Here is a 12,578-nt window from a genome sequence, read left to right on the forward strand (position 1 = left end):
TGGATCAGTAATTCAATTTTCTAACATGAAATGGTCCTCTGAGTACAACTCCGAAACCATGTTGACATTTTGAGAAAGGAACAATTCTTGGATGTACTTCAATACTATAAGTTATCTTAAGATTTTGCTGATATCTGAATAAAGTTGTAATTGTTGTTCTTGTTTTTGTATTTCTGCATTGATAAGATTGTTTCAGTGTAGGCCCTTCTGCCTTGAAAGATCACATGGATATGCAGCCGACACTTCTTCTCCAAAATAATAAGGGAAAAACGAGCTTTTAACAGGTAAGACTATAAGTCGTACGTTATATTTTGCTATTTTTGCTTGCTTGAGTATATAGCATGTTTGGTGATGAATAAGCTTGTGGTGAGCTGTATTCTGAATTATCCGATATACATGCAGGCTCCCAAGTTTATTCAAAGTGTTGTTCTATAAGATGATAGGCGCCCAAGAAGATTAATGCCATTGACTTGTCATGATCACAAGGGCTTCAATCAATTGAAGTGGTGTTTTATCCGTAATCTGATTCTCTTTCAAGCCAAAAGTAAACTGTGAGAGCCGGCGAAACATAGAAAAACTATATTTATAGAACAACATAATTTCCTCATTTTACGCAGATATCTTATTCACTGAAAAATCATAAACTCAACACACATCAACAACGTACAGCTCTGTATGTAGATTCACTCATTTTGGACATATTTTAGAGTGTAAATTCACTCATTTTGCTTCGTATATAGTCACTTGTTGAAATCTCTAAAAAGACACAAATATTTAGGAACGAAGGGAGTATGTCTTAGAGCATCCACATGATGACATCAAGAACCTAAGGGGTGAGAGGAATAGGGAGACAACAAGTCTGATTTCATGTTAACAAAAACTGACACAACATTTGATGTGATGTGGGTCAAAAGATACACATTAGACATAACTAATATTGAGCCACTAGAATATGTATGTGTTGGGGATCGTTGCAGAAATTTAAAATTTTCTATGCATCACCAAGATCAATCTATGGAGAAACTAGCAACGAGAGAGAGAGAGGGGGGGGGGGAGTGCATCTTCATACCCTTGAAGATCGCGACACGGAAGCGTTACAAGAACGCGGATGAGGGAGTCGTACTCGTGGCGATTCAGATCGCGGTTGATTCTGATCCAAGCGCCGAACAGCGGCGCCTCCGTGTTCAACACATGTGCAACCCGATGACGTCTCCCACGCCTTGATCCAGCAAAGAGAGAGGGAGAGGTTGGGGAAGACTCCGTCCAGCAGCAGCACGACGGCGTGGTGGTGTTGGAGCAGCGTGGTACTCCGGCAGGGCTTTGCCAAGCGTCGCGAGAGGAGAAGGAGGTGTTGGGGAGGGGAAGGGCTGCGCCTAGGATGTGGTATTGCTGCCCTCCCACCTCCCCTCTATTCATAGGGGCAAGGGAGAGGGGGGGCGGCCCCCTCCAGATGGATCTAGAGGGGGGCGACGGCCAAGGGGGGAGGCTTGCCCCTAAGCCAAGGGGGCGCCCCCTTTAGGATTCCCCCAAACCCTAGGCGCATGGGCCCTAGGGGGTTTGGCGCCAAGCCCACCTAGGGACTGGTCCCCCCTCCATATTCAGCCCATAGGGCCCTCCGGGGCAGGTGGACCCTCCCGGTGGACCCCCGGAACCCTTTTGATTGTCCCGGTACAATACCGATAAACCCCCGAACACTTCCAGCGACCGAATAAGGACTTCCCATATATAAATCATTGTCTCCGGACCATTCCGGAACTCCTCGTTACGTCCAGGATCTCATCCGGGACTCCGAACAACATTCGGTAACCACGTACAAACTTTCCCTATAACCCTAGTGTCATCGAACCTTAAGTGTGTAGACCCTACGGGTTTGGAAATCATGCAGACATGATCGAGACATCTCTCCAGCCAATAACCAACAGCGGGATCTGGATACCCATGTTGGCTCCCACATGTTCCACGATGATCTCATCGGATGAACCACGATGTCGAGGATTCAATCAATCCCGTATACAATTCCCTTTGTCTACCGGTATAGCACTTGCCCGAGATTCGATCGTCGGTATACCGATACCTTGTTCAATCTCGTTATGGCAAGTCTCTTTACTCGTTCCGTAACACATCATTCCGTGACCAACCCCTTAGTCACATTGAGCTCATTACGATGATGTCTTACCGAGTGGGCCCAGAGATACCTCTCTGTCATACGGAGTGACAAATCCCAGTCTCGATTCGTGCTAACCCAACAGATACTTTCGGAGATACCCGTAGTGCACCTTTATAGCCACCCAGTTACGTTGTGACGTTTGGCACACCCAAAGTATTCCTACGGTATCTGGGAATTGCACAATCTCATGGTCTAAGGAAAAGATACTTGACATTAGAAAAGCTTTAGTAGACGAACTACACGATCTTGTGCTATGCTTAGGATTGTGTCTTGTCCATCACATCATTCTTCTAATGATGTGATCCCGTTATCAATGACATCCAATGTCCATGGTCAGGAAAATGTAACCATCTATTGATCAACGAGCTAGTTAACTAGAGGCTCACTAGGGACATGTTGTGGTCTATGTATTCACACATGTATTACGATTTCCGGATAACACAATTATAGCATGAACAATAGACGATTATCATGAACAAGGAAATATAATAATAACCATTTTATTATTGCCTCTAGGGCATATTTCCAATAGTATGTTCCCATTGCAACACATGGGCAATTAGCTAAATTTGAGGGGACCAGCTGCGGCTTGATCACCTTTTTCCCTTCTCTATCCTATTCTTTCACTGATCAGGCGTGTATGTGGACGTTTGAGGAGGATTGGAGGGGACTGGATGTAAATGCTATAACATTATTGTGTTTGATAATATGTGTTAGCTGATTGTCAAAAAAATATGTATGTTAGCTAAGAGGGTACTGTTCTCGGTTATTTCTTAGCCACGTGAATTGTATCTTAATTTTTTAAAGCCCGTGGCAACGCACGGGCACTCTACTAGAAAGTACTAATGATGTATCTACCTCTTCCAAGATAGGTAGGAGTAGCATGTTCTAGAAGATGTGTTTTGCTACCGTAGTTTCTAAATGGGGTTTCAAGTGCCTAAATTTATTTGTAATAGTTTGCCAGCCAATTGCACATTGCAATTAAGTTTCTTGTTGTAACATCTTGGAACATTCGTTTAAAGGGAACACAATCATCCATGTGTTAATTTTAATTAATGGATAATAGCAATATTCATGCTTTCACGAGACACTCGATCTTAAGCATAAATTAAAAAGAGCATTCAAGTGTTTTTATCATTTGTAATGCAGAGCACAATAAAGAGGTCAATGTTTGGGTACCACCTTTATTTTGTTCATCATGATATGATAATCTTTATGTGTATAAGGTAGAATTAATTTCTTTTATTGAAATACATTGCATGTGAAGTAGATTAAAATTATTTTTTCATTTGTTATTGGCTATCTTTTATATCTAAATAAAATTCGACATGCAACTAATACAAAATTTAAAAAGCCCGTGGCAACACACGGGCAGTCTACTAATATCACTAATATAACAATAGTTTAATTGTAAATATTACATCTGAGATAGCAGGATGTGCAACAAGTTTCTGAAATTCATTGATTCCAAATTCAACGATGCTAGAGTCATAGCCGGCAAATATCGTCCTACACATAGTTCCCCTTGAGCTTATAACCCAACAAAATATGAGCGTAAATGGTCTGCCCTCGGTTCTCTGGTACATCACGGCAGCGCATCTAGGCTATACAACGTGATGATTATCAAGTTGCAACAATGAGCAGTGATGGAGTGGCGGAAAGTAGACCGTAAGGGGATATGAGTGGGCCGGGTGTGTTAGACAGTTAGAGTCATACGTGGCAGCAGTCTGGACTCTCAGAAACCTCTTCCTCCCCTCTCCCCCTCTAGTTTGCCTCCGTTTTGCGGAAAAACGAACAGCCGGACGCGTCAACGAACCGATGCGGGACTGCATTGCATGAAAAATCCGTCCAGACAACTTAGTCCGGATGGTTGCCGAAGGTTTGAGGGTCTTGAAATTTTGATGTAATTTTTATTATGTTTGAGATGTTTATACTTTGAACTTTGACAATAGTTCTGGAATAATTTTTCGCAACAAAAGAAGACATTGTCAGAGGTCAAATTTGTTGCTAAAAATGCAAAAATGTTGTTGGCGAGGAATGTGAGGTATTAAAATTCACCACTCAACTGTTATTAATAAAATGTTTGTTGGGCATAAAAATGTTTGTTTTATCAATTGACGTGGAAACAGTGGGGTAATGAGCCATACTCTTTGGGCTTGGGGACATGTGATGTTAGATAAGAAAACCAAGAATGTTGTATGGGACCATGGTTCACCCGAACCTACGCTCCATGCCATTGATCTTCGGACAACATTTTTCGAGATATGTGCATGGCGGAAACAGTTTATGCAAGATGGCAAACAGATATGCATGGTGCCAATAGTTTAGTGAAGATTAGAAGCCCTACATTGATAAAATAAGCCTACTTGATGCTTACATCATAGGTAGTAAAAAATTATTATTACATGTATACAAGCACTGTTCATCATTGTTTATTGCATCGTTTTGTGCATCAACTCTCTCCCCAAGATATGCATTGAGTAGGCTTAAGGAATCACGCACAGCTGATTCACAACAAGGGCATCTCATTTTGATCTGGACATTTTTAAAACACATCGGCTTGTCACAAGTTTTGAATATAATTGTTTGTAGTCGTTGGTATATTTACAACTCCCGTCTCTTAAATACTGTGCTACATGATATGTCACGTTTAACCTTTTCTCTTTTTTTGTCTTTTCCCTATATATAGGTTGATGTCCTACTAATCATGCAGGCAAAACCAAACAAAAAACTGTTAGAAAATTAGCGTTTGCGACATTGACATCAGTACAGATTCTTACAAACATCAATGAATATGTTGTATAATTTGTACATAAGTTTTACTATGAAACGAGTTTGTAAACGTTCTTTTGGCCTAATATTTTTTTAATAGTCCAAGTGAATTCCTCTTTTTCTTATATATACAAGTTATGCTCATAGAGACGTGTGCAAAAAGTGCTACAGCGCTTAGAGACATGTGCTAGCCCATGAAAAAGAATTATTTCCCACGCAAGCCTAGAGGGTCCTTATAAGCACCAGGTTTAACCGTGACTTTGACTAATTAGGACTTAACGCGGAATTTTGAATTCAAAACAGGACACAGATCCACAAGTGAGGGCTGATACATCTTACGGCATGGATCATAGGTTCGGGTGAACCATGGTCCTAAAAAAACCTCTCTAAAAAAACTCAATCTGCACGTGGATGATCATGATTTTATCCACACTGAATTTTAATATTTCAAATGGATCCACATTTTTCTTTTCTTTTCTTTTTGCCAGAAGTGTCCACACTATTTGATCACCTGTATCGATTTAGAATTACGTGAAAATCATGACGTAAGTTTAAAAAATGATATAAATTTAGCAAGATAAAAGGGAAACACAGATATCCAAACCTGAAGCAAACCGAGACGTGGAGATGAAACTACAAAGAGCGTTGTGCTCTTTTTTTTTCTGTCTAACTAGTACAAATGCCAACGCACCGGGCAAAAAAGAGGCACATCCTGCTTCATGTGCCATTACGCAACCATTTTTTATGTCGAATTTCAATAAACATCAATAATAAGGTTAAACTGATTAGTGCTTTTTGTAGCATGAAGTTCGGACGTGAAGAAGCCAACATACCATTCTTCATCCGATGGAAGAGTAGTTTTTCATACAATAGATTGCCAATTGTTTTTCTTTTGCTTTTCTGAAAACGCAGAAAATTCCTTATTATTAATAGAAGTTATTGTTTTCATAAAAACTGGAATACATTAGCTTCCACCCACTCATATGATGCATCCACCCAGAATATATATTTCTTCTTTTTATCCCATCCACGAGACATAATGATGTTACCAAGATAGCTCGTCAGCCAACATGGATACATTGGCACGACGAAAAACAGTAATTATGTTCAAATTTTGTGTGCATACTCATTACTCAGTACACTTCTTGTAACATGTTAATCTTGTGTCATTATAGAACTTAGTAGAGTTTAGTAGCACTTGTATGGGAAAATGATGAACCAGATGATCTGGAAGAGCCTACTACCTTATCCGATTTTAGTACATGACTCTTTCTTTGCTGCTGGTAACTTATAACAGTAACGCAGAACATGAAACTCAACTCAATCAAGGTAATACGTATGCTCCCCTCCGAAATATGCCCTTAACTACTGAAGAAAAAGAAGAAATAGTACTACTGATGAAAAAGAAGAAAACGGTCAGCTCCATGTAAAAAACAGTTCTGCTGTAATAGAAATAGAAGTTACGAATGGCTGACCAGTTATTCCTGCCCACTAAGAAAATCTGTAGCACTATCAACCATAAGCATTGCATTATTGCATACGGCCAAACTTAACATATATATATACCACACTGTGCATCCAAACCTATTTCAGCAAGATAAAGAACTATTCTTTTAGTTTTACTTGATTTTTGTTAGCAAGTAAAATTGTTGGAAGTGTAGCCGTGCGATGCCAGCTTTACATGGACCATATAAACCACAATAAGCTGATGTTAGCTATCAGTATAAAATGTCTGGATTGGAAGAATTTTCACGAGCTTACCCGAGTACAATGCCGCTGGTCCAGCTTGTTGGTGAAAACCAGATGTGGTCTTGTTGCTGGAGCTGGACTACTCACTGGACATGATTCTTCGGATGACTTTCCGCTATTGGATGCTCTCACCGGATTGGCACAACAAGTCGTCTGGCCTCATGACGACAACACTTGTCGCCGAGCCTGGAGCATCATACACTTCAATGTTTTCCATCGAACTCCGCATATATTCACACCATTTATTGTTTGCACATTATCAAATAAGCTAAATCTGACCAAATGTGTTGATCTGCTAGGAATAAAGGACCCAGGTCTACAATGCTACACAACTAAAAGAAGATTAAGCTTAGAGTTGTGATCGTACAATGCAAATAAGCAATACTTGACCGAACTGTGAAAAACAACATCCTAGTTCTAAAATTTGTAGCACTGATTTTCCTTCTAGCAACCAAAATCAACCGTGCTATTGTAGCACTGCTTTTCCTTTCGAACAACAAAAATTAACTGCCTATTTATTGAACCATGACAAAGTTAAAGTACTAAACAACATTACCAATCATGGTGAATCTGAAAAACGAACATTGCGTGCCAAAATTGGCAGTACTACTGAGTTCTCTTCCTCTCTCGAAATTGGAAGAATATGAATAAAGCTATCCTCACGCACCACACACATATCGGTCAGCCACGCGCGCCTCTGGCAGCCAACACTCATGTACAACATGTCGACAGCATCACGCCCACACAGCATGTTGGTCGGCTGTCATGCACCCAAATCCGCAGGCCGCCACGCGTAAATGGACGCACTACCAAGTTGCTGACTCCGCCCCTGTACGCCCTGGTTGGCCTCGCCGCTGTGTAAGCAGGGGGCATGGACTCAAAATAACAAACTGAACACGTGTGGTGAAATGGTTTTCCAGGAATTCAACTGTTTCCGAATTCGAAAACAGCTGATTCATGGATCAAAAATGCCCAAAAAAATGTCCAAGAGATCCTTGAATATTTCAGAGAATCTAACCTGGACAATTGCAAAATCAACAGATGCATATATTGTGTACTGAAGAATCTCTTTTCTACCGGTCTCAGTCTCCCCTTTTTTATTCTGAAGATCTTGCAATTGGGTAAAGGCTGACAATCTTTGTGTTGATGAATGGGACAATGTCAAGGGAGCATTTCCAAGCCAGCTAATAAACCCACCAGAAAATAAAATCTCACACAAACTGTTCTAGTCCATAGGATGGCTTCTCCTTCCTCGACCCAATGGTGCTCAAGAACGCCGGAGACAGGACACCTAAAAATGTTTAAAAGGGAGATTAATAATCAGAACTGGAGTATCAAAGGACGGGGCATCAGTCTCCAACATGCATCTACTACACGAACATAATAGAAGAAAACCCAATCAAAATTAAACAACACATGTTGTGTATAGGATGACCAGCTGTTCCTACCCAATCGGCAGATCTGGGCGAGGCGGGGGTGGTACCCGGGGAGAGGAGTGACTTTTTTATTTTGTGACTGTTATAGACATAACTAACACACAGCAACCAAAGATATCCAACACACGACAATCAAAGATATACAGACATCACTGCTATACATTATAATTAACTATGCAGGCAAAAACTGAATATGTTTGATTATCGTATTTGTGTCCATTCCTTTTCCACCCAAAACAAGCCCTTGCCCAGGCATGCCAAAATAAAATGTTGTGTCCTGTCTTTGATATTTTAGAGTTAAGCTAAATTCAAAATCGAACATCCACAAAGCTACATTTAAGTAGAAGCCATTGAAAAGAAGAGTCCAATGTTCTGGTATCTCACATATTGGGCATTGATTTGCCACCCCTAGTAAAGGCATTCTCATATGTGTGCTAATGTACTTAACAAAGCAAATTTAAATGCACATAGCATGTCACACACTCGATACTTGTATCCTCTTCCATATTACCATTCAACAGTTCAGTAGTACTTAGGTGGCACTGTGCAATCAGGGTCAAAGCGACAAGTGGAACCAAATTGAAGGTGTTGATATTCAATTTTGTTGCATATCCTTACAAATTTACCTGCAAATCTAGGAGAAAATTGTTCCAATCGACACAATACACACAAAACAAAAATTAAACCAGATATATTTGTACTAAATAGTGAGGAGACACTACAACAACCTCAATCAATTCAAAGTCACAAACAGAAAAGGGGTAAGCACCAGCTAGACCATTCACCAATTGTAGTAACTGCTTCATCTTGAAGGTGACACAACTTCAACTACATAGCAAGCAAGCAACCAGAAGCAAAAATCTGAAGCAACAGCAAAGCTAAAAGTCAAACAGCACTCACCGACGGCAGCTGGAGCTCTGCGAGGCCCCCGCCAGCGCCATCGGAGACCACCAGCTCGAACGGGCCTACTATGTCCATGTCCCTGACGCCGGTGCCGAACGCCAGGCCGTCGCCGGCGACGAAGTCGACCCCGTCGGGCCAGACCACCTCCTCCACCGCGGGGGCGTCGGGGCGGCTCCAGTTGACGGCCCCGTCAGAGGCCCGTGCCAGCGCGACCGCGGCGCCCCCGCACCGGCGCGGAACTCGTACCGCTGAACGGCGCCGACGAGCGCGCCCTCGGTGTTGAGCGGCCAGACCCGGACCTCCGTGACGGGGTCCCAGCCGTACTTGTTGGCGACGGTGTCGACGACGTCGCATCGAAGAAGGTAGCATCAGGGGTGGGCGTAGGTGTGGGAGGAGGCGTTGGAGATGGCCGCGAGCGGGGACAGCGAGGCGGCACTGGCGGGGGCGGGGGCGGGGGAAGGGAAGAGCAGCGCGAGGAGCAAGAGGAGGATTGGGCAGGCCTACGAGCGCGGAGCTGCGGTCTCCCTGCGGCAGGCGGCCAAGGTCTTGAGGAAGAGGAAGCAGAGGTCGACGGAGGACGGTCTGATCCCTCGGAGGCCCGGACCAGCGCCGCCGCCTGAGCTCGGCATCCTCGTCCTCATGGTGGGTTGGGGATGACGGCCTGGAGTGGGGATTGGGGCAGGCGGAGACCGGGGTTTGCGTTCGTCCGTTCGGGTCCTGTGAAGGAGCGAATCGTTTTTTTTTTTTTACTTACTTAAATCTGGAGCGCGCGTTAATTGCCCAAAACATTAGGGTGTTTAATGCAAAAACGACATGACGGTGAACCCGAAGACCCAATTAGGGAGAGATAACACACTAACGTACGTGATTATTACATGACGATTCCATCAGCTAAGCTAGCTACAGAGAGGCGGGAGGAGAGGGGTAGGATTTCGCGCAGTCGGCAGCGGCGAAGGTGACGGTGCCCTTGTCCAGGTCGAAGCCCACCCGGAAGTTCTGCTGCGCGATGTTCCCGATGATCGCCACCGACCGATCGTCCGTCACCGGCGCCATCGCCAAGCACACGGTCCCCACCGGCAGCTCCGCGAACGCGTTCCGCGCCTGCAGCGTAATCGCGGCGCCGCCGCCAAACTCCAGCGTCACTTCCGGGAAATTCTTCTCCCAATCCTTCGTCGCACCGCCCACGCCCACGTCGTAGCACAGATGCAGCTGCTTCTGCGGCGACTGCTTGCGCGGGAGCTTGATGCTCTTGCTGAGCTCCTCCACGATCGGGTCCAGCAGCGCCTTGTCGAGGAACGTCAGTGACGTGCCAGAGTCGACGATGATGGGGTACGGCTTCGGCGGCGCGATGGTCGAGCTCCCGATCTTGACGGACGTGAGCAGGATGGTGTAGAAAGCGTCCACGGCGGAGGGGATCAGCGGCGTGGTCACCGCGCCCGGCTCCGTCACGGTGGCTTGGGCGCCGAAGTGGAGGATGGACGAGACGTTGACGTAGAAGGGCGCGAGGCAGTAGGCGAATCTCCGGCCGAGCGACGTCAAGGCGCCGATCTGGTTCACGAGGGAGCCGTTCCCGGCGCCGAGGCCGACGTAGCCGGCCAGCTGGAACGTGTTGCCGGCCGCTTTCGTGGCGCAGCCGAAGTTGACTCTGGACAGATGCAGCTGCGGACGCTCGCGGCATCCAAAACAGCCGCCGGGAGCGTCGTCAAAGTAGAAGGTCTCGGTGGAGAGGATGCCGGACGTGGTGGAGCCGTCGCCGTAGGAGTACTGGTACTGACAGAATTGGTTGGCGTCGCAGGACGTGCCGTAGATCGCCTGGCACGAGGGTAGCCGGCAGGCCACGAGGCCGTAGGTCGACGAGGAGGACAGGTCGAACACCGGCGCTGCTCCCCCGGCGGCTGGCCGAGGACCGGAGGTAGAGGTTCCGTTTCTGCATTTGAACCACACGAGGTTGCTGCCGGTGTCGACGAGGGCGAGCATCCGGGTGGGTGGCGTGCCGACTCTGACGTACATCAGGTACTCGTACGGAGTGGACACGATCTCGGCCACGCCGCCGCTAGGATCGCCGCCGGCGTACGAGCGCGCTGTGGAGCGCCGCACGGCGGCAAGCACGCGGTCGTGCAGGGTGAGCGACGGGTCGTGGAGCGGCGACTTGACAGAGTCCCGGTGGATGAACTCCACGCTAAACCCGCCGTCACCGACGTACGCCGCCGTGGACCCGCACAGCTGCGCTGTCAGGACGAGGACGACGAGCGAAATAGCGCGACCCGCCATCGTGCGCGCACTCTTCTTACTGTCAGTGTTGGTTAGCTCTGCCGATCGCTTGCTAATGGCCTTCTCTGCTTGGTGCGTATTAATAGGGGGTGGGGGAGTGGGGAGGCGAATGTGGCATGTAAGGATTTGGTATAAATTGCTGATTTCCCGCCGTGTGCGTAATGGTGAATTGGAGAGAGATTGGTGATTTTGAAGGCGGTAATCAAGTTCGTCGTAAAGGATGATTAGTGGTTACTTTGTTAATTAGCACGCGAATATTCCATTGGCAAGACAGGGCAGCTGATTGAGTACTTCGCCATAGAAATGGCATGACATTAAATCCTTTAGAACGGCAGCGATTAAACTGAATGCAAAGTTTCGCGTTTTCTTTTCTTTTTTTTTTGAAAGAAAGTTTTCTTTTCTTTTGTTCTCCCCACTTTCTCCTCTAACCTCATTAAATAATTCAAATTTCATACTTAGTCAGTCCAAAAGTGCTCACGGTCGATCGATCAAGCACACCGATCGGTATCGCTAAGAGCATCTCCAACGGCCGCATAAAAATTCCGCGCCTAATAAACGTTATAGCGCGCCACTGTAGCATTTTTAATGTGCCGGTACCAACTTTGCTTTGGCAGACGCCTAAAAACGCGCGTCCAAAAGGCAGACAGTGCAAATTGTGAAGCACGCGCAATTCGGCGCCAAAAATATGTGCGCGCGATAGCGTTTTTCATCGCACGCCCAAAAACTTTTAGCGCTACAGCTTCTGCTGGAGCTGCCCAGCGCCCAAAAAACTAAACTTTTAGTGCGCGGAGCTCTTTTTGGGCGCCTGTTGGAGATGCTCTAATTCGGCCAAATAAAACCTTGCTGTGCAAGACTTATCCTAGCCGCTGCATCAACACCTTGCCACCTTGGTGATGGCAGGCGATGACGAGTTGGACTAAGGTATTTCCTACCTCAACGACGTCTAATCCGGCTCCAGTGAAGGACCTGTGAAAGTTTGTATCATCAAATTCGTTGGCTCTCTTCTGATCTCACTAGTTGGTGTTTTTTTTTCAATGAGAGCAATTGGTTGCCCTTTGGTGCGACAACTTCGATATCTATTTATATGTTGTACCATGTCATGGTCTAGTTTCTCCAATCCTCGGGATTGGTGGTGATGGATTCCAAACCTAAATTGCATGGGTTGATGCTCCAATTGATGCTTCTTTAGTGACTCCTAGATCTCGTCTAAAGGGCCGAGTGACTATTGTCTTTAAAGCCAGGTGTGACGAAGGCGTTTGTAGGTGTATTTTTCTTTATTG

At 45.5% G+C, this 12,578-nt stretch overlaps 2 protein-coding genes across 3 annotated transcripts; both read right to left on the reverse strand.

Moving 5' to 3' along the window:
- Nucleotides 1-7,187: 7,187 nt before the first annotated feature.
- LOC119267323 lies at nucleotides 7,188-9,723 on the reverse strand. 2 transcript variants are annotated; one of them, XR_005132374.1, is made up of 3 exons: nucleotides 9,025-9,723; nucleotides 7,707-7,979; nucleotides 7,188-7,542 (listed from the first exon to the last, which is right to left on the reverse strand). XR_005132374.1 is itself a non-coding variant. In XM_037548691.1 (2 exons), the coding sequence occupies exons 1-2, from the start codon at nucleotides 9,394-9,396 to the stop codon at nucleotides 7,956-7,958; spliced, it is 396 nt and encodes a 131-aa protein (XP_037404588.1). In that variant the 5' UTR covers nucleotides 9,397-9,723; the 3' UTR covers nucleotides 7,188-7,955. The 2 variants fall into 2 exon arrangements, 1 of the variants encoding a protein (XP_037404588.1); XM_037548691.1 differs by having other exon boundaries at nucleotides 7,188-7,979.
- A 204-nt stretch (nucleotides 9,724-9,927) lies between these two features.
- Nucleotides 9,928-11,298, reverse strand: LOC119272008 (aspartic proteinase CDR1-like). Its single transcript, XM_037553617.1, has one exon. The coding sequence runs from the start codon at nucleotides 11,296-11,298 to the stop codon at nucleotides 9,928-9,930; it is 1,371 nt and encodes a 456-aa protein (XP_037409514.1).
- Between the last annotated feature and the right edge of the window lie 1,280 nt (nucleotides 11,299-12,578).

Source organism: Triticum dicoccoides, chromosome 3A (assembly GCF_002162155.2).
Source record: "Triticum dicoccoides isolate Atlit2015 ecotype Zavitan chromosome 3A, WEW_v2.0, whole genome shotgun sequence".
Classification (NCBI taxonomy): domain Eukaryota; kingdom Viridiplantae; phylum Streptophyta; class Magnoliopsida; order Poales; family Poaceae; genus Triticum; species Triticum dicoccoides.

What these genes read in the sequence shown, in the direction of transcription:
- LOC119267323 (XM_037548691.1), bottom strand. Translation starts at nt 9,396, where the DNA reads ATGCTACCTTCTTCGATGCGACGTCGTCGACACCGTCGCCAACAAGTA. An exon ending in CAGAGCTCCAGCTGCCGTCG is followed by an intron (nt 7,980 to 9,024) that starts GTGAGTGCTGTT and finishes AAACATTTTTAG; the next exon opens with GTGTCCTGTCTCCGGCGTTC.
- LOC119272008 (XM_037553617.1), bottom strand. Translation starts at nt 11,298, where the DNA reads ATGGCGGGTCGCGCTATTTCGCTCGTCGTCCTCGTCCTGACAGCGCAG.